Below are 24,392 nucleotides of genomic sequence, written 5' to 3' on the forward strand. Positions count from 1 at the left end.
GCCATCAATTTCGGGTGTTAGGGAAGTTTAAGAGGGGAGTTGACGTGGCACACGAGAATTGGTTTGGCGTAAGAGAGGGGACTCACCTATTAGGTGAGCACCCCTTCACCCTAAGCACATGTTACAACACATGTATGCATAATCAAGTTGCTTATACGTGAATAATTAAACATTTTACACATGAGTCTCCAATATTCAATGAGACGATAAAGATAATAGCTGTACACACCTCTTTTGAAGTTAGAGAAGAATAATACTGGTACGGCCGTACGGATACTACCCTTGGTGGTTGATCTTGAACTTGGTGTTTGGTAAAATCAGGGGGTCAAACTCTCAAAATCCAATATTTTACACTACATAAAAATTTTTAGTAAAGATTACACTATGAAGCGAAAAAGGAGTGTCGGGGACCCGCTTGGCCAAGATAAGAATCCCCATGGATATTACCTAAGTTTGAAGTGTCATTCCATAACATAATCTTGGGTGATGAATGGAATCCGTGCAATTTGTGAGGTTAACAAAAACAAGTTTGAAGCGTCATTCAGGTTAGAAGAAGTTAGTGAAGAACAACAATGTGCGAATGAATGAATGATAAATAAGTAACCACAAAACATACTATAATCTCCTTGGATTTGGTGGAACACAACGCGACACTTCAAGATGACTTTTTTTCTTAGTATTTGATTCTAATTTACTACTTTTATTTATTATTATATAGTGGGAATGTCCGCGTGTTGCTGCGGGTCTTTATAATTTTTTGACACATGTTGCGTGTCAGATTTGCGTGTTATTTATATTTAATACGAATTTACCAACACAAATAATATATTAACCAACTGGGGTAGCCCAGTTGGCCACCGACACCCACCTCTTCCCAGAGGTACCGGGTTCGAGTCTTGGGAGTGGCATATGTCGCCCAGGGTAAGAACTCGGCGTGGGAAAGGAGCTAGCTTGGTGATACGTAAATATGTATGTGATACGTAAATCTACATCGCCCCCTGGATTGTTGATATTAATCTAGAATTATACAATCAGTTTTTTTGAAGAACTTCTATAGAAACGGGGGGGGGGGGGGGTGGGGGGGGGGGGTGGGGGCTAAAACGTATATATCCAAAAATTTCTATACGAAAACTACATATATAACACTACTGAACGACAAATTCAAGCCCCCCCCCCCCCCCCCCCCCGGAGCACACATAACACGAGACGAATAAGCGCTCCACATTTTCATTATCGTCATTGCATAATGGACACGAAAGTGAGGGAATTGAGATGTTTATTTTTTCAAGGGCCACTCTAGTGGGTAGGCGATCGAGAGCCAATCTCCACCCAAAGATATTGACCTTTTTAGGAACCCATTTGTGCCATTCGAATATTGTTCCCTCAGCGACTTGTGACCCGTTTGCTATAATATTTCTTAATTTTTTTACCGAAAATTCACCATTCGAACCCGATTCCCAGGTCCATGCGTCTCTGTTTGAAGAAAGGTTGACCTGAGATAGTAATGTCGTGATACCCGCCAGTTCGCTGAGCTCCTGAGAAGTGACTGGGTCACGGGACTAGACAGCCACAAGTATAATCAAAGGTGCTTCTTTAAGCTGTATGAAACTTTACAACAAAGTGTATATGGCTTGTATTTAAAACAAAGCCCACTCTTTATTACACTGCTATTAAGAAATTAAACAAAGCCCACCCTATTACTCATCTAATAACCAGAGTAAGTACTAACAATATAGAAACCAAACCAAACCAAATAATTGATGGTCTCTAATGCGTAAGTGCAACCGCGGCTTCCTGCACCAACGGCTCAGTCACGTGCACAAAATGCTCCGCCTCTCGTTCCACTTGCTCCCAACACTTGTGCACATCCTTCCCCTCTTTCATCTTCTTCACAAACGCTACAAATCTCCTCCAATTATCAGCCTGAAACAACTCCGGATTCATCCTTAAGTACGTAAAAGCACACATTTCATCGTTATCCGATAATGAAGCCGCGTTCAAGATCTGCTCGTGTGCATAATCGTCGTATCTTGGTAACGCGTTCTCTCCCGCTAGAGCCACCTGTGCTTCCCGGGTCGCTAATGTCACTTGCTGCACTAACTTCTCCGGTGCACACTGCGCATCCTGAGGCTGCTCGTGGTCCCGCATTTCAATACACGTGAAATTGAAAACAGCACTGTGACGTGCCAGCATTCGGGCTATTGGGAGGTACCCGTCTCGGTAACGTGTGTTGTAGTAGCCAGCGGTGAGCTCAGGGGCGTGGGACCGGGTTCCGTAGTGCCAGTGGATGCCGGCGACTTTAACCGAGATTTTGACCCCTTGGTTTTCGAAAATTGAGGTGGCCGACGAGAGTATCCGATCTCCATGATCCAATAGCATCTGCGAGTACCATGAGAGGAAGAACTCGCCATACTCACTGTTCCATCCACCATCTTCTCTCTTGAAGAAATTGGTGTCTTCGGGCCAGTTGTTGTACTCGCCTGCATCTGTCGGGCCCGTGCTGCCCCATTCGGGCTTACCATAGTTCTCAGCTGCCGCTTTCAAACTGCTAAGCATATACTGCAATACAACATATGGTGTAAGTAGAGGTGTGTATTTCTGACACGAAACTCACGGGTTTGGGTTTAGTCTAAACGGGTTCGGGTCAGTTTCAGGTTGAACCCGCGAACACAGCCCGTTTAGCACCCGCATTGATCGTACAAAATAAAACCAAACACAAGAAGCAAAAGTGTGAATAACGAACCTTATCATAACACTGGAAGGCACCAATTCCGGGGAATCTCCATTTTCCGTCTTTCTCAGGGTAAGATGGGTATCGAAGCTCACCGGCTGGACCCATTCCAACTTGAATTTCCTACATAGCATACCGAATAAATCAACTTTCCACATCATAGAATGAATTCAAGTGTTCGGGAAAGATATGTAATAGGTAAGGTACCACAATAGTGTCACCAAGGAGATGACTGAATTTGTCGCGGAAAGCGCGCATGTAGTCGGAGTAGCACTGAATGGGAGTCCTGCCCTTGAGGCAGGGGATGGTGTCACACCCAAGGGAAAGATATTCATTGTTTCTCCTTCCCCATTGATCTGTGTATGCAAGATCAGGGTCCTTATTTAACTCCTCCAACACCCACTTTGGAAGAGGTATCCTGCAAATATATCATAAAACTTTAATATACTAATTTAGGTTTTTTATTAGGTTCAAACTATCTACACACCAATAGATAGCTACCCCCAAAAAGTTCTTTTTTGTCTTATATGCACACCCTACAATGTCGAGCTATGTCTAAAGTGTGGCGTTTTGGTCCGGTCAACCAGACAAAGACTTACGGGTGTCTGACTGGTCTGTTGACTGGACCAAAACGCCGAGCTTTGGCCGCGTTTTGGTCCGGTTAACAGACCCGCCAGTCTTTGTCTGGTTGACCGGACCAAAACGTCACGCTTTAGCCACAGCTCGACACTGCAGGGTGTGCATATAGGACAAAAAACACTTTTTGGTGTGCAGATAGGCCGATAGATACACACTTTTATTATTATTAACTCACACACCATCTAATCATACTATAAATTTACACCATTTTGAAATAAAAAAAAGGTAACGAAATCGAAAAATCCAAAATAATAAAGCAAGTAAAAGTAAAACGACGACGAGTACTCACGTGCAAGAATCACCGACGTTCCCGCCACACTGATGAAAAGACATAACAGCCTGTACTTTCAACCCATGTTTTTTGGCCATCTCCAACAGTTCCGCATAACCACCCCAATTATACTCACCGGGCGCCTCCCTCTCCACCAACCCCCACCACACATCCATCATCACCCCCTCCACCCCCGCACTCTTCAACGCCTGCATACTCGCGTTCATCGCCTTCCGCCTATTCACTCCATTCCCCATCGTAACACTATCCAACGGCATCATCACATACACCGGCACCCCCTTCGTTTCCTTAACCCCACCAGCACCGGTTCGATGCTCCTTCACCACCACCTCCTCCTCCGTCATCAACGCCTGGCACGCCACCGACAGATCCGCCCTTATTCCGCCTCGAACCGGACTCATTGGTGGAGATGGTGATAACCGGTCTGCCTCTGTTGATTGTTTCTGTACGGATACTCTGATGTTCGCCGGTGGAGACCTCCATACGGCGGACGCACTCACTACTGCTGTTGTTGTTGTCTCTCCTCCTGCTGATTCGGTTGGGATTGGTGTACCGGATATCGCTCCGATCTGGTTTAGACTCATCGCCATATAGAAAGGAACAAATCAATTAACACGGAGTGCAAAATTGATAATATCAACAAATGAAAACAATTTGCGAAATTGATCGATGATGTATAAAGTGTATCAGATATGTTTGAATTGGAATAGGTAGAATGTGGAATTTTGTGTGAGATTCAATTGATAATATAAGAGGTGACTTGGAGATTCAACAAGGATTACGTGAATGTGATTTTAACGAGAAAAGGTCATAATAAAGAAATATATAATATTTTGTTTGTTATCTTTAATGAGCCGTGAAGTATGAGCCACGTGTAACGTGGAAAAGTATAAGCCACGGCGAAGGCGACGGCTGTGATCTGCTTTCGAGTCATGTGAATTGGGCGGTGAGATGGATCATAGATAGATAATACTATTGTTCACATGTGTACGCGGTTATTGTTTGACGAACTGGATGGTTGACACGTGGGGTTAATCGAGTGATCAAGATTCATCCAGTGAGACGTATAAAGACTGTATAGTTATGTTATCCACAAAAAATGTTAATTTTGCGTAGGGATAGGAGGATAGCGTATAAAGTGTTTAAATGGTAAGAAGTGTAATAAGTGTTTTAAACTATTAAATTTTTTATTTAATGGTTGAGATAAATCTAGACTAAATGATAAATTATTTTTTAATTATTTGGACTGATTTGAAAATTGTAGGGGGTAATAGTGTTTTTGTATATGTTTCAAATTAGGTAACCTCCCTTAAATTCTAGCGATTCACTCCTAAATTTTAGCGATTCAATTTTAAACTTATTCTAAAATCCGGACATTCTAAAAAATCCAGAAATATGTAACTGCTACAAGAAATATATAACACTATACATCCACCATATAACACCGTATAACACTATGTAACACCATATAATATGTAACACTATATAACAATATATAACATTATACATCTATCATAGACATGTAATCAGAAAAATATAACACTATAACACTATATAACATTATATAACTCCAAATAACACTATATAATACCATAAATTACTATATAACACCATATAACACTATACATCCATCATATAACGCTATATAACACCAAAAAACACTATATAACACCATATAACACTATGTAACAGTATATAACACTATATAAAAAATATATAACACTATACAGTTCTCATCGAGATGACACAAATTCGTAGATTTATTATTAATTTGTATTCCTGTAATTAAGGGTGGCGATTATAGAAGGTTATCAATTAATTAAATCAATAATAAAATTACTTGTTTACTCTTTTAAATTAATTTAGATTGAGCAACATGTGATCTCCACAATATTTCTCACACTTTTCACACTTTTGAATTAATGTACAGGATCTTCAATCTTTTGTGTAGTATGATAGAATGATGATTTTTCAAAAACAAATTAAAATAAATATATGAAGTATATAATGTCGACTTTTCAAAAACAAACTAGAATTAAAACAAATAAAAATTATAAATTATAAAATGTAATAAATGAAAAAGTAATTACATTTTGTATACTTGTATTGTTATTTGGTTTTAACTTTTAAAATGACCTTTATACTGTTTAATTATCAATTGGTTTAATGTAAACCAAGTAATACCCTAAGTTACAGCTAGTGTTATATTCTTTTGAGAAATATTAGAAATTTTGTTGATAATTTTTTAACACATCCCTAATTAAGGTAATGTAATAGCGTTTTGAAAATACGCTAAGTTACAACTAATATAGTATTTATTTCTTGTCGCCATGCTATTATTTTATAACGAAGAAATACATATATCTTAGAAAAAGATTCATACCTCTTGGTGAGTTTGTCATGAAATAGTTATGTGATGACTTAGTTGCTGAAAATAGCTTGGTGTGTTTCTCTTAATTCCATAGTTTCTTTGAGTGTATGGATAGTTGTAGTTCCGAGTGTCAACTAAGACCTTTGATTTTTAGCCATATCTAAACCATTTGATACCAATTCAATTGATTTAACTAACGGTTAATTAAAAGAGTTATATGGTTGGCTTTTTGGAATGAAATTTACACTACACTTAAGGGTATGTGCCCAAGTTCGAAACTTTTAAGGTTGATTGGAACGGAATTTACACTACACTTACGCGTGTGTAGGATTCAAAGTAAAACACAACTAAAGAGACTTGCCAAGCATCTTGTTGTTAGTTATAAACCAGTCCATGGTTTATACATAATACATCCTCCTAGCATGAGACATGTTCCCATCTAATTTCTCAAAGCACTTTAAAGAGATTGCGAACCTATAAATAATAACGTATAATTAATTGTGTCTAACTCTAGTAAATATTCCAACAGGTAGTGGCGACGATAGTTCCTTGTGTTCCAGAATGTGTTCATGGTTCGCTTTTGATGTTTTTAGATTAAACCTTGAGTCAGACAGAATGTTAGTAACTGATATCTACCATTGTAAAATAAAGCCAACTCTAGAATCTAAAAGTGAATCAAAATAGACTGTTACTAAGGTTTTAGTTTCACCGTTTGGGACTATTGGGCCTCCATAACAAAAATATTCTTGATATACACACAAACTAAAGAAGCAATAATGTTGCAACAAAATTTATAAGATCAATCTTCCATATTTAAATGTTAAGCAAAGCACAGTCATGTGTAGAATCTAACTTAAAATAAACACACGCAAAAGTAAATTATAAAAAGTTACATAGCCTAAAATCTCTTACTCTTACGGTCCAGTTCGAGATTTTCTCCAATCATTTTTTAGAATAAACCGTAAACCAAACCCTTCGATACAGTTTGAAAATTTATATTTCGACTGATATATGTGTTTTTATAAATATCAATCATGAAATCAAATAAAGTAGTAAGAGGCCCACATCAGGCAGGAAAAAATAGCTTAATTTTGGATGAAGTTGGCCGGATTATTGAAACGAAATTTGGGCCTAAAATGGACTATGAACTTAAGTCTTAAATAAGCCTGCTGGGAGCCTGGGAGTTCTTTTAGGCCCGTTGACGTAATAAAATATTAAAATGTTCTAACACGATATCATTTTATATTTTTTTATGGGAGTTTAAAGTTAAAATATTATTTTAAAATTTGCAATTAGTATCAGGATTAGTAGTTTTAAGATTCTTAGTTTTTTTTTTAATTTGCAATTAGTATCAGTATTAGTAGTTTTTAAGATTCTTAGTTGGAACACATGCTGAAATTATATTATTTACTATACATACATTTACCAAATGGGGGAATAGTCAGCTTAAAATTACGATTGTGCCCTTAGTTCAAATTTATATTACCTTGTTATCCAAAATTCAAAATTACGAATTTGCCCCTGTGAAAATTTACAATTTTTTCCCTGGTTCAAATTACAGTACTGCCATCACTTTAGCTTTTGGCAAATTACGATTTTACCCCAATCAAAAAATACAACTTTCCCTCAGTTAAAAAATACAATATTGCCATTGTTTTAGTTTTTTTTTATCAAAACTATAAAAGTGTTTTGTTTTAATTGGTTGACTCGATTTAATTGTTTTTCGTGTCAATGAGCTGTCTAACATTCGCTTATTATTCGGCCATCGCCCCGCAACGCTGGCGGGGCATCAACTAGTTATACTACATATACAAAGAGAAGTGGGAATAGTGTCAGACAGTTGTCTGGCGCTTCCCCGTTCGTCCAGCCAAATTACTATTTTGTCCTGTTAAAATTTCTAGTTGTGTCATTGGTTTTGTTTTTTACCTCCAATCAAATTACGATTTTGCACTCAACTCATATTTATAGTTTTGTCATCGCTTTTGTTTTTTTTTTTGTTTTTTTGCTGTCAAATTACGATTTTGACCTCGGTGCAAAATTATAGTCATGTCTTGGTTTTATTTATTTATTTTTTTTTTGACAAAACTATGATAGTGTTTTGTTTTAATTGGTTGACTCAGTGTAATTTTTATTCGTGTGAGGCGACTACCTGGCACACGCTCATTTGTCCTGAAAAATTACAATTTTGCTCTCAGTTTAAAATTGTAGTCTTTCCATCATTTTAGTTTTTTTAGCAAAACTAGAGTAGTGTTTTGCTTTAATTGGTTGACTCGATATAATTTATTTTAGATCGTGTTATAAGTAGTATGTACGAGTAACCGAAACACAGACGTACATGTTATGAGAGAGAAATATTCGGCTTGGTGCCCGACAATCTACAGTCTACACCGGAGGTTGGTGTCATTGAGCCTCTACAATCTACAGTTCTACACTATTGACAACCTACCTATGTTACATTGACTAACCTATCTATGTTACGTTATCTTATTCATTATTTATTGTTTGTATATTCTGTTATATATTATTTCGAGTTTACTTTTCCTTGTTATTTTATTTTTAATTTATCATAATATCGTAGTTGAGTCTCACTAGCGGAGAATTGAAGCTATAGATATAAGTTTCTGTTTTACTAGCTACACCTAAAAGCTAAACGGATAGCTACACCTAAAAGTTTTTTGTCTAAAAATTTGGTTTAGTGGTTCTAATCATTCCTAGTGGAGACGTGATCGGGGTTTTAATCCAAGGTTCGATCCTGACGCGGGGGAGGGTTTACAGATTCAGGCAAAAGATCAAATACAAATAATCTTAACATACTAAACATACAAATTGAAGGAAAACCCAAAAAGACAAGGTGTCATTTTTGTAATTACCACCAACTATCAAAGTTACAACCAAAAATACCTAAAAAAAACACAAATTTTTTTTAACATTTTTTATTAAAAAATCGCTACATTTCGTTAGCAAAAAAAATTTTTTTTTTTTGGCTGCTACTAAAAGTAGCGATTTTTTAATAAAAAATGTTAAAAAAATAAAATAAAATAATTTGTGTGTTTTTTTTATTTTTTTAGATTTTTTTAGGTTTTTGGGGGTGTGGGGGGGGGGGTTAGGATTTTTTAGGTTTTTGGGGGTGGGGGGGGGGGGGTTAGGTTTTTTTAGGTTTTTGGGGGTGGGGGGCGGGGGGGTTAGGTTTTTTTAGGTTTTTGGGGGGTGGGGGGGGGGGTAGGTTTTTTTTTGGGGGGGGGGGGGTGGGGGTTTAGGTTTTTTTTGGGGTGGGGGGAGTGGTTAGGTTTTTTTAGGTATATTTGTAGAGTAACTTTGATAGTTATTGATAATTACAAAAATGCCACCTTGTCTTTTTGAGTTTTCCTTCAATTTGTATGTTTAGTATGTTAAGATTATTTGTACAAGAACTTTACCCTACAGATTCAATCCGATTCCCGCGCATCAAGAGGGCATGGTTTCATGGCGGTTGAGGAGTCGACCTTAGACATAGCCCCGAGCAGGGTGAGTTTACACGTGAGACTCTTTATCTAATAATGCAAAATAGCACGTTTTTTTTTCGTTAAAACATATCTTAGTCATGTTGTTGTCATGACATTAATTTTTAAAAAAGTGTCCATGCGTACGAATACGGTGAATTGAATGGTTGTGTATATGCTTTGATTTTTCAGTATTTTTTTTCTTTGTTAAACAACTAGTCAATCACAATGGTTCATTAAGTACTTTACTTTTGTTAATTCATCACTTTTGTTCATCAAGTAGTTCACAATGACCCACTCTATAAGTAAGGGGGCAACCTTCATCCCGTAAAAAATATAGTATTAATCTTAAAGCAAAAATTCCGTAAAAAAAATATAATATTATTTTTAAGCAAAAATTATAATTGCTCTTTAAAATTTGGTTAAGAGCATTCACATCTATTACCTAAAATTTGGTGGGTCACATGGACCAAAATTCAAGCTCCTAGAAGATTTGGCAGCTTGGGGTTGGGCGAGATGAGAAGCTTGAATTGGGCTTTACTAATGAAATGGAGATGGAGATTTAAAAGCGATCCGAATCAATTTTGGGATCGAGTCGTTACGGCCATCCACAAGGATCATGGGGAGGCAGACCAGGTCACTCTAAAATTGGTCTAATTGGGGCTTGGAAAGATATTGTTTTTGTGGCAAAAGACCTTTGCAAAGCTAGGATTAATAACCCCGAATTGTTGGGGCTCCACGAAAAAAAAACAACACTTTCTCAATTGCAAAGTTCAGAGGGGAAGTGGCTAGAGAATGGGGACAAAGTAAAATGGAACAATGGTTCCCTCATAAGGTGGGTTATTTTGTTTGGAAATTTTCTTTGGGTATTAAATAAATAAAAAAAACAACAGTGGGCAATTGGGCATGGGGGTCTGTAAAAAGAGTAAAAGGACAATGAGAAGGTGGGTGGGTAATAGGTATGGGCCTGGATGAGATACGCATCTTTCTCAATCCATACACAACCGCAAACATTTAAAAGGTTTGCAATGGACCACGTCCTACAATCCTACATCTTCACTAGTAGTAACATTAATTGCTGCCTTTTTTTTCTTCAACTTTCCACATCTCTCTATTTTATTCTAAACCTTCCTTAACATTTCATTCTTTTAACGGCATATTAGAATCACTGATGGACCACTCGAGTATTACTGTGTCATCAGCACCCGATCATATCCATCTCCACTAGGCAACAATATTTATACATCAATTCAAAAGAAAACCCGATAAATCTGGGAATACCCTCTTGTAAAAATCAAACTCAGGACCTGATGGTCTCTAAGCCTTATCTCACCTTCAAAGTGACACTAGACAATAATGCAATGGGTGATGGGCTTTCCTAAACATTTCATAACTGATTAATATCTACGTCAAATCTTGTGAATAGTGACTCAAATCTTACGTTTATAGTGGTTTCTCGTATTCTTAGTACTCTTAAATTACGAGGGAAACAATAAAGTTTTGTCAATTTTTCTTACCCAATGGAAGTTGATAACGATATACTTACTCATTATGCATAAACTTCTTATATGAAAGAGATAATAATAATAATAATAATAATAATAATAATAATAATAATAATAATAATAATAATAATAATAATAATAATAATAATAATATGTGAATTAAAATAAGAAAAAGGATTTGTCAGCAATGCATGTCGTGGCGTATCTCTTAGCCTTTCCATCGTCGTTGGCTTTCTTTGTCTCTAGCATAATATTGCGTGAGACTTTCTTTCTTTCTATTGGTTGTAAACTAGTCCAAAAGGTATCTTCTATTCTATAACTATATAAATAACTTCTTGACATGTTAACGCCAAATTATCTTCCTTTTTTTTATATCCATATATGTGCAAAATAACAAATCATGTAACAACCACTGGAACAATTGTTTAAAAATGTTTTAACATGAATAAATTAAATATATGTATAGAAAAATACTAAGGGAAATTGGCCTCTAATAATCCCATCTAGACCTTGTTGGCCATTAATAATCCCACCTCAGAATATTCCCCCCACCAGTCCAACCTTTCACCTATTTTTCCTACAATAGTCCCCCGTTAAAAAAACTTAACGGAGTTAAGCTTTTTTCCAAATTACAAACAGATTTTTTAGGGCTTTTGAGTAGAACGATGATATGAGCCCCTTGATGTAAAACTTGCCTCGAAACGGTGCTCCAAATGATGAAAACGACGCTTCAATTCGGGTGTTTAAATTTCCAATTAACCAAAATCAAGTCACTTGGAGCACCATTTCGAAGTAAGTTTTACATCAATGGACTCGTATCATCATTCTGATCAAAAGCCCTAAAAAATCTGTTTGTAATTTGAAAAAAAAACTTAACTCCGTTAAGTTTTTTTAACGGGGGACCATTGTAGGAAAAATAGGTGAAAGGTGGGACTGGTGGGGGGAATATTCTGAGGTGGGATTATTAATGGCCAATAATGTCTAGATGGGATTATCACAGGCCAATTCCCCAAATACTAATAAATAATTAATTATAGTTTTTGTAATTGTTTACATGGTATCTTTGGGAACATGTATGGTGTGAGAATAGTATTATCCAATGGCAGTATATATACCATTTCAGTCTCAAAAAGTTGAGGGACGATCTATCCGGTTTTGTTTTGTCCTGTCGTTACCTCTTCTTTTTTTAATAATATCTTAAACAAGCACCAGCAGCTTCTTCAATATTATCTTCTCTGAATCTATTTTTGCTAAGGTATATTTATTGATTTAGAACCAATGTAGAAGCAATTTCTTTATTTTTATTGATCCACTCTTGGTATTCAGTTAGTTAGTTAGTTTTTTTTTTTTTTTTTTACTGTTAGTGTTACTTCTTTACCAATAATCTTATATTCACCTTGCCCATTTTGAACGTGGGACATCTGCCTCTACCAAGTAGGCTAGCCCACATTGGCAGTCAGTTAGTCAGTTAGTTAGTTAGTTAGTTATATTGTGCAGGATGAGAGTGGCGGTAGTTGGTGCGGGCATAAGCGGATTGGCGGCGGCCTATACGCTTACGAAAGGCGGGGCGGAGGTGGTGTTGTATGAGAAGGAAGAGTATCTCGGTGGTCATGCCAAAACTGTCACCGTGGATGGAGGTGTTGACTTGGACCTGGGTTTCATGGTCTTCAACCGGGTACTTAATTACTTTTTTATTACTTTTATATATTTATAAATTTATAAATAATAGGTTTATGGTTTAAGCTAGACGTGTCTGTTTTTTAAATGCAAAATGATATACTCATTTCCACCACACAAATGTGGATGTGTTTACTTCATAAATTAATAAGCATATAATTCCAAAAGAAAAAAAAATGAATATACCGTTTTTTTTTTACTATAAACTGTAACTTTTAGTTGACAAACAATTTTCAAATATATAATTGAACATGTAAAATAATTGTAACTTTGACAAATACATATAAGTTTATGTCAACAACATATTGATAATCAATATGTACATTTTTTTTTTGGGTGTAACACTTTTTCAAACTACATTTATATCGAATCATAAAAACAGAGACGATTACAGACTAATGGCAGGTAGACGAGCAACAAGTTGCGCCGCTACCCCCTTCTGAATAGCAAACCCTACCCTGCTAAACACAAAATTCTGCCCCTAACATGCGCGGTGTTACTGCTTACCACCTGCTGAACCTGCTTGAGGAACCGCACCGCGTCAGGGACGAGAGCGCCAAAAGTATCGAAAGCGAATGGGACGAACACGTGTTGATTCTCGATGCAAGCTTTGATATGTACATTGTTTATATCAAAGCTCCATCTGAACACATATAAGTTTATTTATCAATTGATAGAGATTTTTGTATTGATTCCACTTATTCGTTCATATAGATCGACGCGGTATATGTATATATACTAAACGAACTGTTGTTTTTCTAAACGTCGCAACGTTTCAGAAACACCGAATCAACCTAATAACCTAATTACAACTTAGAAGTTAGACCTTACTAATTACATTGTACAACTTTAACTTCTAATACATAGTTTACAATAATGACACTTATGCCCCTAAACTTTATAACTTAGTTTAACTTAGAATAATTTGTTATATATATATTTTAAAATGAACATAGTATTGATATATATGCAGGTGACATATCCCAACATGATGGAATTGTTTGAGACACTTGGAGTTGATATTGAGATTTCTGATATGTCATTCTCAGTGAGCTTAGATGAAGGAAATGGTTGTGAATGGGGCAGTCGAAACGCGTTGTCAGGTCTCTTTGCACAAAAAAAGAATCTGCTAAATCCTTACTTCTGGAACATGATTCGCGAAATCACCAAGTTTAAACACGATGTTTTGAGGTACATTTTTAACCAAAATGACTTCACAGCTTTCCTTAACGTTAGGAAAATTACATAAGAATGGCAGGTAAACGGGCAACAAGCTGCACCACAACACATATGTGTCTTTTTATCCTAAATGTGCGGGTTACCTATATATGTTATGTGACGTATACATATAGGTACCTTGAAGAGGTTGAACACAACCAAGACGTTATTGACAACCAAACATTGGGAGACTTCATCAAGTCACATGGTTACTCTGAATTGTTTCAAAAGGCGTATCTTGTGAGAAAACTTCATTTTTTTTATAAATACATTGTATCGTTTTTTTTTTTTTTTTTTTTTTTGAAAATATTTAACCTCCTTTTAAGTGGTAACAGGTTCCGGTATGCTCCTCTATCTGGTCTTGCCCTGCAGAAGGAGTTCTGAGCTTCTCCGCGTTTTCTATACTATCATTTTGCCGCAATCATCATCTACTCCAGGTATTTTATTCGTTCATATCCAAATCTTTCACAACATACATTATTTAATAAAACCACATTGAAAATAACATTTCATCGTTTTTATCAGCTTTTTGGTCGCCCTCAGTGGTTTACTGTCAAATGGCGTTCACAAACATACGTTAAAAAGGTGAAAGAAGAACTGGAGAACAGAAGCTGCCAGATAAGAACAGGTTGTGCGGTTCAATCTGTCTCAAACCTCGATGATGGTAAGTAATTGTTCGTTATACTTTTGTTGCATATCTGCATGTTTAGGACTCTTGTACTAATATTAAGGATTTATTGAGCAGGTTGTTTGATAGTGTGTGAAGATGGGTCCGAAGAAAGCTTTTCCGGTTGCATAATAGCCACACATGCACCCGACACTCTCAGGATATTAGGAGAAGAAGCCACATATGACGAAAAAAGAATACTTGGCGCTTTTAATTATGTCTATAGGTATGCAACGGCAGGTCCGTATGACAACCAAACAACACATTTGGACCCTAAGATAAAAAATAAAAATAAAAAACCCCTCACATGTCAATAAACATGTTGAGTAAAGTACACGAATGGTCCCCATGGTTTACCAGAATTTTGGATTTGAGCCCTAGCTTTCCAAACGTATACAGATGGTCCCTGTGGTTTGCACTTTGTAACGCATTTAGTCCCCAACTTTTTCCAAAAGTACACGTATGGTCCCTGTGGTTTGCACTTAGCAACGCATTAGTCCCTAACCTGGACATGCTAAAACCTTTAGATTTGTTGGCTAGGAACTGAATACGTTCCAAAGTGCAAACCATAGGGACCATCCGTGTACACTTTTGAAAAGCTAGGGACCAAATCGAAAATTTTGGTAAATCACAGGGACCATCCGTGTACTTTACTCAACATGTTAATTCGCATGTGAACGAACTTTTTATTTCACATGTGAATAGATTCAACCTTGGCCCTTCCTTTTTCGATCTAAGGGCTTTATATGTTTTCTTTTGGTCATAATATTTTTTTTCTCATTTTGCAGTGATATTTTTCTTCACCGTGACAAAAGTTTAATGCCCCGAAACGCATCAGCATGGAGTGCATGGAACTTTCTCGGAACAGTGGACAACCGAGTTTGCTTAACATATTGGTTAAACGTGCTTCAGGTTTATATCAATTGCTTACATCCTTGAATTTAACTAAACTATGTTTTATGTTTTCAATAATCGACGCTAAAATGCAGAACATCGATGATAGTAACGGGCTACCTTACTTAGTAACGTTAAATCCACCGCGAAAACCAAAAAATACGATGCTGACATGGACAACCGGACATCCTGTCCCATCAGTTGCAGCATACAAGGCTTCACTCTCGCTTAACGACATTCAAGGAAAGAGAGGAATCTGGTTCTGCGGTGCATACCAAGGTTGAAAGTTAAAACGTAATTTATGTTTCGTTAAGCAAAGTAGCAAATGTTGTTGATACTTATGGATTATAATTTATTATTTATAGGTTACGGGTTCCATGAGGATGGACTAAAGGTAAACGATTACTTTAGTATACATGACGTGAAAATCTCTTTTACGGATATGTATATATATCACATGTATCTCAATGTTTTTACTTCGTTCTAGGCTGGTATGGTTGCGGCAAACAGCGTGCTTAATACGAGTTATGAAGTTCTCAACAATCCTAAACATATGGCACCCTCGTTAATGGAAACTGGTGCGCGGTTTTTTGTTGCCAGATTCCTTCAAGATTATATTGCTATGGGCAGTTTAATGTGAGTAACACTATCATAAGTTCATAACACATAATATCACTTTTAAACTTGAAACATAAGCCGACTAAATATACTGTTAATTTTTGTACAGTTTATTGGAAGAAGGTGGTACGATGTTCACCTTTGAGGGAACGCGAAAGAAGAGCCCGTTGAGAGTTTACTTAAAAGTTCATAATCCACAGTTTTATTGGAAGGTCGGTTAAGGCGGCAGTTGTTAGGACATTATACCTCTTGTTAGAGAAACGTATTAAAATGTAATGCTTTCGGTGTTTATCAGATTGTTACAGAAGCTGATTTGGGTCTTGCTGACGCGTACATAAACGGAGACTTCTCGTTTGTCGATGAAAAGGAAGGCCTTTTGAATATGTTTATGGTAATATTAATGTTGACATCTAAAATATTAGTTACTTATTAATTATTAATTTATTATGCTTTGTTACTGAACTTGTCATCGTGTTACATAGATCTTCATTTTTAACCGAGATTTACAAAGTTCTGCCTCTAAGAGGTAGTAGTTAATACTTAATAATAGCTTTCATCTGCGTTATATAAATCGTTTAACGAATAGTCAGTCATATATTTATATGTAATTTTATTAGCGGAGGCTGGTGGACGCCAATGTTTTTAACAGCTGGAGTTGCATCTGCTAAGTATTTTTATCATCATATTTCGCGGCAAAATTCTCTTACTCAAGCACGTAGGAACATATCTCGCCACTATGATCTGGTATTTCGGATTTTTTTTTTTTTTTTTTTTTTAATTTTAAGCACTTTGGTCAGCAAGAAGTTTACTATATTTCATCTGTGGTTTTTAGAGTAACGATCTCTTCGCCCTCTTCTTGGACGAGACCATGACATATTCATGTGCAATATTCAAGGTACGAATTTCAAATTTCAAATTTCAAATCATTGTTACATCTTCTCGTTAATTTGTGATTTAGTAGAACTCTATCTTCATGTAACAGAGTGAAAATGAAGACTTAAAAGATGCACAGATGAGAAAAATCACTTCATTGATTGAAAAAGTAAGTTACTTATAGTGTCGATGATTGAGGATCCTGTACATTAATCCAGAAGTGTGAGAAGTGTATTATAACACTATATATAACACTATATAACACCGTATAACAATATGTAACACCATATAACACTATATAACACTATATAACAAATATAACACTATAGTTTGTCTGATAACATGTCTATGATAGATGTATAGTGTTATATATTGTTATATAGTGTCATATAGTGTTACATAGTGTTATATGGTGTTATATGGTGTTACATATTGTTATACGGTGTTTATATGGTGTTATATAGTGTTATATATAGTGTTATAATACACTTCTGGATTAATGTACAGGATCCCTACCCTAGTGTCGATTATTATTTCTTTTGCTCCTAATGGAGTAGTGTGCTAAATATATCCTTGTATATAGGCAAAAGTCGAAAAGAATCATGAGGTTCTTGAGATCGGATGTGGTTGGGGAACTTTAGCAATTGAATTAGTGAAACGCACAGGGTGTAAATACACTGGAATCACCTTATCCGAAGAGCAACTAAGATATGCCGAAACCAAGGTGAAGGAAGCTGGTCTACAGGTAGGTATTTAATAATACAAGGTAAGTCATTATATCTATAGTCTTGCGATTAACTTTGGGTTGTTTCGGTTATCAGGACAAGATCCGATTTCTGCTATGTGATTATAGACAGTTACCAGAAACATGCAAATTCGATAGAATAATATCTTGGTGAGTGAGAATTTGAGAATGTTGTACATCAAAATTATTTTGTTCGTGCGAGTTGTATCTCAAAAAGACGGATGTGTGCAGTGAAATGCTAGAAGCTGTAGGGCATGAATACATGGAAGAGTTTTTCGGGTGTTGTGAATCCGCATTGGCCGATAACGGGCTATTTGTGTTGCAGGTAGGTATATCAAGCACTTAACATGTATGATTGTGTTTTATAAAAAGGAATGATATTAATGAATAATGATTTGGGAATGTTAGTTCATATCGATCCCAGACACGAGATATGACGAGTATAGGAGAAGCTCGGACTTTATAAAGGAATACATATTTCCGGGAGGGTGCTTGCCTTCGTTTAGCAGAGTGGCGTCAGCCATGGCTGCTTCGTCCAGACTCTGGTATTTTCTTTGGTTAATTTTGTTGGTTGGTTGGTTTGAGTGATGATCTAATATGAAATGGTAGTGTGGAGCATGTGGAAAACATAGGGATACATTATTATCAGACACTTAGATATTGGAGGACAAACTTCATGGAAAAGCAAAGGTAAATTGAAATTATTGAATGATTATGAGGCGTTTCCATAACATAACGTAACATAGCATAACATGAGTAGTTGTTTACTTTATGCAGCAAAATCCTTGGTTTGGGGTTCAACCAAAAATTTATTCGTACGTGGGAGTACTATTTTGATTACTGTGCTGCGGGTTTTAAGACGCATACACTTGGGGTATATCAGGTAAATAATCTTTATTTTTACTTCAAGTTTCACCTCAAATTGTAGCCAACAAGTAACTGATAAACATGTATGCATTGTTGTTTGTTGATTGAAGATGGTGTTCTCGAGGCCGGGAAACATGGTTGCGCTGCGCAAGGGCATTCCATCCGCTTATTCTTTTTAAATTCTAAATGTAATACATCTTCATTCATCATCATCTTCAACTGTATTTTCTTTTTCTCTCCTCTTTTGTCTTGAATATTAAACAGATAATAAAACATACAACAAATGTTTGTTTTTAATTTTTAGAATAAATTACACTGAGGTAACATATATTTTGTTCTTGACTCTAAAAGGTGTGTTAAACTCACATATAATTTAACTAATTTACCCTCGGTTATGAAAGCGATTAATAAAAAACTTTTAACACCCAATTATGCCACCTACAGTCCTACACTATCTTCATCGATCCCCCACGACTATTCATTATCCGTCAAATTTCAACCAACCATAGTACACAAATGAAAAGGCCACAACTGATGACTACCAAAGTCCTGCTGTCACAATCTATGTATGCCCCTCTTGTTCCGCTCGACAATCCCTCTCGTTCCCATATTACACAAAGGAAGCCGAAAATTAAACAACTGAATTCTGTTTAACAACATTCAAGACTTGATTACTAATTTTGGCGATGAAGCAACTAGCGAAGGTGTTGGCAAGTTGGGCTTAACAATAATGGTTAGTAAGAAGATGATGTTACCGATAAGAATGATTTGATTTGTCTTCGGTTACTTCACCTTCTTCATTGCGTATCCAGAGAAGCTGGGTTTATATAATGGTCATTTCATAGAGGCATACAATTAATATAATGGTCATTTCTTAGTAAATTTCTACAATTAATATAAGCCTTATTCATTCCTAAAAAAGCTTCAAGAATAAACCTTGTATCATACAACCAATAACAACTATAATAACTGCTTCAAACCATATGTAAAGCATCCCAAAGGCTTTTCAAAAGCAGAATTGTTCTGTATCAAAGGCTTTTCAAAAGCAGTTGCTTGATCAGCAAAGCAAATATAGCATTCAACAAAAACCAAATGCTCTTAAACAATACATAGCAGCTGTGATACAATTCAATGACAAACATATCAACTTTCATACCTTAGCTCATCATTTCATAACTAATCTAAAAGGATTAATGAGCCTGCATCCAGTTTAACAAGGTAGCAAAGAACCGAATTCTTAGTTAACTACACACTAACTAATTTATGAGTATACTACTTGAAGGTATCCATAACCCTAACTGATTAATAAAATCGGAACTCTTTACCCCTTCTTTCCTAAATCGACATACCATCCCTCCGGAAATGGAAACTCCATACGAATGGAGAATAATGCAACATGTCTTCATCCACATCAGCATAATTACTTTCGAGCTCCAATTCCCCGCTCTCTCCTCTCCTGTACAACACAAGGCCACAGGGTACAAACGATTATGCCATTATCAAAGTTCAACTACCACTACCATTATAGCTATCACTATCCGCTACAACTAGCCTTACTCCTACAAGCAACTTGTTTACATCTTCTTACTCCTAACTGTCACCTGTTAAAAGCCTCAAACATTGCCACATCACATCCAGAACAGCAGTTAACGAAATTATCTTATAATAACCATTATAGATAACAAAATCTAGTACACACTATAATAAGCAAGCCAACACATAAAAACCAAATCATAAATCAACTCTACTACTCAAAAATACCGCTTATTATAAAATAAAATAAAAAACCAGCAAAGTAGATAAACTGCAAACTACTGAGAATCAAGCAAGCCAACCAGTCCTGTTGTGGGCATGATTATCCGCAACAGAATTAACTGCTTTGCATCTTCCATGATCAAAATCACTGCCGCTAACCCTGCCGGGCTGGAGCACCACCATAACCGCCGTAGCCGCCGCCTTGCCCGCCATTTCCCTGACCACCATAGTTCCCGGAAGCTTGTGACGGATCACCTCTCCACCCAGAGTTCCCGTAACCTGCATTTCCGTTTGCATCACCGTAACCACTTCCCATGTAACCACCACCTGACTGCATATCTCCGCCAGCAGTAGAATTGCTATTCGGACCGCTCCCGACACGGCCGCCAACAGCGCCATACCCAGCAGGATTACCATAAGACCCGTCACTGCCACCATATCCACCGCCATAACCGTAACCTTGATTCCCGTACCCAGCAGCTCCACTCGGAGATTGACCTGTAGGTGCTGCTGCTTGCGGACCACCACCACCACCGCCGCCAGCAACAGATGCACCCCATGGAGCGTTTCCGTAAGCTCCGGCACCACCGTATCCGGAAGACGGCTGGGAATTCCACGAACCGCGTGCGGGACCGGAAGGACCGCTTCCGTAACCCGCACTTGGTACATTCGGATTACCATACGGTGCACCGGCTGGGCCACCATAACCTGGATTTCCACCACCGTACCCACCGTAACTGTTGTAACCCATTCCGTTATTTCCCGGACCGTACCCGTATCCAGGCGTGCCGTAACCAGTGTTCCCATACGGCGGAAATCCACCACCAGCGGTTTGAGATTGCATGTACCTATTAGAATCCATTCTACCTTCATAAGAACTATTACCCCCTGATGCACCGTAACCTTGATAACCGCCACCGCCACCACCACCGCCCATGGAACGTCCACCGCCGCCGCCAGGGTTGGCGTCTTTCGGAAGAGCCCGTTTTACTTCTACTTGCTTACCATTCAAATCATGAAAAGTCTTGTGCAAAACCCTATCAACAGCTTCTTCAGAATCGAATGAAATAAATCCGAATCCACGAGGTCTGTTAGTCTGCTGGTCATACATTACTACTACATCAGTTACGTTTCCATATGCTTCAAAATACTGACGGAATCCTTCTTCGCTTAAAGTGGCTGGCAAACCGCCTACAAATATTTTCTTTGTCCTCATATTACCGCTATCGCTACCACCGGAATTCCTACCGCCGCTAGGGTTTCCGGCTTTTGATACCTGTTGTTCCTCTCTTGATAGGGCTCTTTTAGCCTCAACCTGAAAAACAAGACGAATAGTTAAAACATGGACAAGAATGACAATAACAATTACAAAACGAAAGAATGAAAGATACAGGCAGCAGGTAAAAAAAGTACAGACTTTCATCATTTACAAGTTACATCGAGCAAGACAAAAAAAACTTTGATGTACAACTCAATTTAGAGGACCTGATAGGTTGGATCATTGTTTGTCTACTTAAATCAGGGAATAAGTTGACTCAAGATTCCCATAATTTCTCCGTGTGGCTCCAAAATGTGTGCCAAATATATAGCCACATAAATAGCACAGTTCAAATAGTTATAAACTGTTTTATTAAACGCAGTGAGTAACATGTAAAGCATGATGTAGTGAATGAAAAAAGAGGAATAAATATATCCACAAAGAAAAGTGTTTAGTAAAAAAAAATACAGAAGTCGCATTACAAAGAGAGACAACGAAAGAACGGACATAAGTAAATGTAAGTGATATGATAATCCACATAGTCTATCGCTCAATCGCAACCCCCCTTCTTCTTTTTTTACCTACACACACAGTGCCTTAACTCTTCAAAGTAAGAAAGCCACAAAAGCAGTACGTGTGGCATTCGACTCTTTCATATAACTGACTAGATATAATAAGTTAACTACATAAGTTAAGTTAGAAAATAACAGTAATACACAGAACGGTTATGTCACTCTCTTTCGCTCCCATTATATTTGGGGTACTACTATTACGTGCAAGTATGCCGTAATCAACACGCCCCGGAATAGTTGCATTGTTAACTAGTGTTCACATAAGAATATAAGATTAGCTTCTTAACACCCAATCACCAACCACTTAATGAGGTTAATTAAAGTCAGTCAATAGTCCTATGACTCTATGAATTAACATTCCCCTAAAAAGAAGCATTCCAAACACAGATTAACACTCTCCTTGGATATACTTTATTGGTTCAATATGTTATCTTTTTCACTGATAAACCCAAACACATGTGACCTAGCATAATCAATCAATTAGCCCTAGGCTAAAACAATACCTAATTTTACAAAACTAGGTTAAAAAAGGACAAAACCTAAATAAGAAAGTAAACAATAAAAAGAGATCTACCGTGCGGCCATCAATGGTGTGTTTTTCCTGAAGAACAGAGTCGAGAACAGAAGGATCTGAGAAAACAACGAAGCCGAAACCGCGAGGTCTGCCGGTGATCTTGTCACGCATAACAACGGCCTGAAGGATGTCGCCGTAGACGGAGAAATACTCCTTGAGCTTATCCTCAGAGGTTTCCCATGAGATTCCGCCGATGAAGAGCTTCCCCTGATCTGAATCCATGAGATGATAGATAGGGGAATGAAGAGAAGAGAACGAGGGTTTGTGTTGGGTTGGGTATGGAGGCGATGATGATGGATGGGGTGGGGGTCAACGAATAACAAGTGATTGGGAGTGGGCGGTATTCTTAACCAACGGATCAGATTTGATCTCCCCCTTTCAGATTTAAACCTTGCTCTGAGATTTTTTTCACGTCCGAATACTTTTTTACAACGCACCTCACATGATAACTTTTTTACATTTTCACTCTACCCCCCCCCCCTCGAAAACAGATATAAGTACAATTTCAGTCTTTGCGGTTACACATAATCACACTTCCAGCCCTTATTTGAAAAAAACGACAAATCAAATCCCAGTGATTGTCAATTGAAATCAATCAAGTCCCTCCTAACATTTTCTGTTAGTCAATTGTTAATTGACCGGGGTATGGTTGTCTTTTTTACTTAGAAATCCAAGGGCAATTTCTTCATTTCGTAGTCTATAACACAATATGGCAGATTACACCCACTTCAAAAGCCCAAATTGAACAATTCGCTCCTCCCATCTTCTCCAAAATTCTATCTCATATCAAAACTCAATTGTTCATTTCCACCTCGTGTTTCATTCCTCCCATTTTCTTGAACTGTGATTTTGTCATCATTTGTTTGACATAAATCAAGATTTTCTTGAATCCCATCTCGGATCAAAACTCAGTCGCCACCACTGTTCTCTTACTTCCCACTCTCTTACGCCTATTGCCACTGCTCAATCACCTCTCAACAGCTAATTCTACGATCAACCCTAATGCCTCTATACATCGTTTCCGACGACTTTGATAACCACTAAATCACCTGAAATGACTGAATTTTAACTTTAACAAGTCCAATTAACCTGCTACAAAGGTAACAATATATCCATGTGCTTTATGTTTAGTTCGTTATAATGATTTGTTAAACACCTTTAAACTAAACGATATGATAAATGCCGATTTTACCGGCAACTAAAATCAATTGAAGAGGATATTTACCTGCTTATATTTGTCTTTTCTTCTACTATCCCTTGGCCCACCACCAATCATCAATTATCTAGTAATTAATAATTTAAACCCCAAACACGGGTGGTTCCCGATGGCGAACAAGCTGCACCGGCTCGTGGTAAGGTAGGGGTCAGAGTGTGGGGAGGGATGGACTCAAATGGCAACAGTGGTTGTGGACTTCGGAGGTGGAGAGCCAGGCGGTGTGACGGTAGCACAAGGTAGTTGTTGGTGGTGATGGTGAGTTGTTGTGTGTGTGTGTGTTGCAGACTTTATAAAGAAGACAACACAAATTCGACTTACAATTTTAGACCCTAAGGGGATTTTGGTCTTTTAACACAATTGCCAACGTTCAACTAACAGCCGTTAGTGGTAGGGACTTGATTGCGAGTAATCGACAACCACATGGACTTGATTGTTCTTTTT

The 24,392-nt window shown here is 37.3% G+C and overlaps 3 protein-coding genes across 4 annotated transcripts; 1 reads left to right on the top strand and 2 right to left on the bottom strand.

Moving 5' to 3' along the window:
• Positions 1-1,574: 1,574 nt before the first annotated feature.
• LOC110927355 (beta-amylase 1, chloroplastic) lies at positions 1,575-4,453 on the bottom strand. Its single transcript, XM_022171032.2, has 4 exons — positions 3,660-4,453; positions 2,939-3,149; positions 2,744-2,854; positions 1,575-2,559 (listed from the first exon to the last, which is right to left on the bottom strand). The coding sequence occupies exons 1-4, from the start codon at positions 4,250-4,252 to the stop codon at positions 1,768-1,770; spliced, it is 1,707 nt and encodes a 568-aa protein (XP_022026724.1). The 5' UTR covers positions 4,253-4,453; the 3' UTR covers positions 1,575-1,767.
• Positions 4,454-12,113: 7,660 nt separating this feature from the next.
• Positions 12,114-18,904, top strand: LOC110927354. Its single transcript, XM_022171031.2, has 24 exons — positions 12,114-12,272; positions 12,515-12,692; positions 13,668-13,885; positions 14,047-14,152; positions 14,248-14,349; positions 14,438-14,576; positions 14,658-14,805; positions 15,368-15,491; positions 15,569-15,752; positions 15,839-15,867; positions 15,961-16,109; positions 16,201-16,303; positions 16,387-16,482; positions 16,574-16,617; positions 16,709-16,835; positions 16,924-16,986; positions 17,074-17,133; positions 17,548-17,709; positions 17,786-17,859; positions 17,941-18,034; positions 18,118-18,254; positions 18,319-18,399; positions 18,487-18,592; positions 18,687-18,904. The coding sequence occupies exons 2-24, from the start codon at positions 12,516-12,518 to the stop codon at positions 18,753-18,755; spliced, it is 2,592 nt and encodes an 863-aa protein (XP_022026723.1). The 5' UTR covers positions 12,114-12,272; position 12,515; the 3' UTR covers positions 18,756-18,904.
• A 725-nt stretch (positions 18,905-19,629) lies between these two features.
• Positions 19,630-23,085, bottom strand: LOC110927353 (heterogeneous nuclear ribonucleoprotein 1). Of its 2 annotated transcripts, XR_002585605.2 has the most exons (3): positions 22,736-23,085; positions 20,412-21,646; positions 19,630-20,032 (listed from the first exon to the last, which is right to left on the bottom strand). XR_002585605.2 is itself a non-coding variant. In XM_022171030.2 (2 exons), exons 1-2 carry the CDS (start codon positions 22,955-22,957, stop codon positions 20,486-20,488), a joined length of 1,383 nt encoding a protein of 460 aa, XP_022026722.1. In that variant the 5' UTR covers positions 22,958-23,085; the 3' UTR covers positions 19,701-20,485. The 2 variants fall into 2 exon arrangements, 1 of the variants encoding a protein (XP_022026722.1); XM_022171030.2 differs by having other exon boundaries at positions 19,701-21,646.
• Positions 23,086-24,392: the final 1,307 nt, after the last annotated feature.

The sequence above is a fragment of the Helianthus annuus genome, chromosome 2, assembly GCF_002127325.2.
Source record: "Helianthus annuus cultivar XRQ/B chromosome 2, HanXRQr2.0-SUNRISE, whole genome shotgun sequence".
In the NCBI taxonomy this organism is placed as follows: Eukaryota; Viridiplantae; Streptophyta; class Magnoliopsida; order Asterales; family Asteraceae; genus Helianthus; species Helianthus annuus.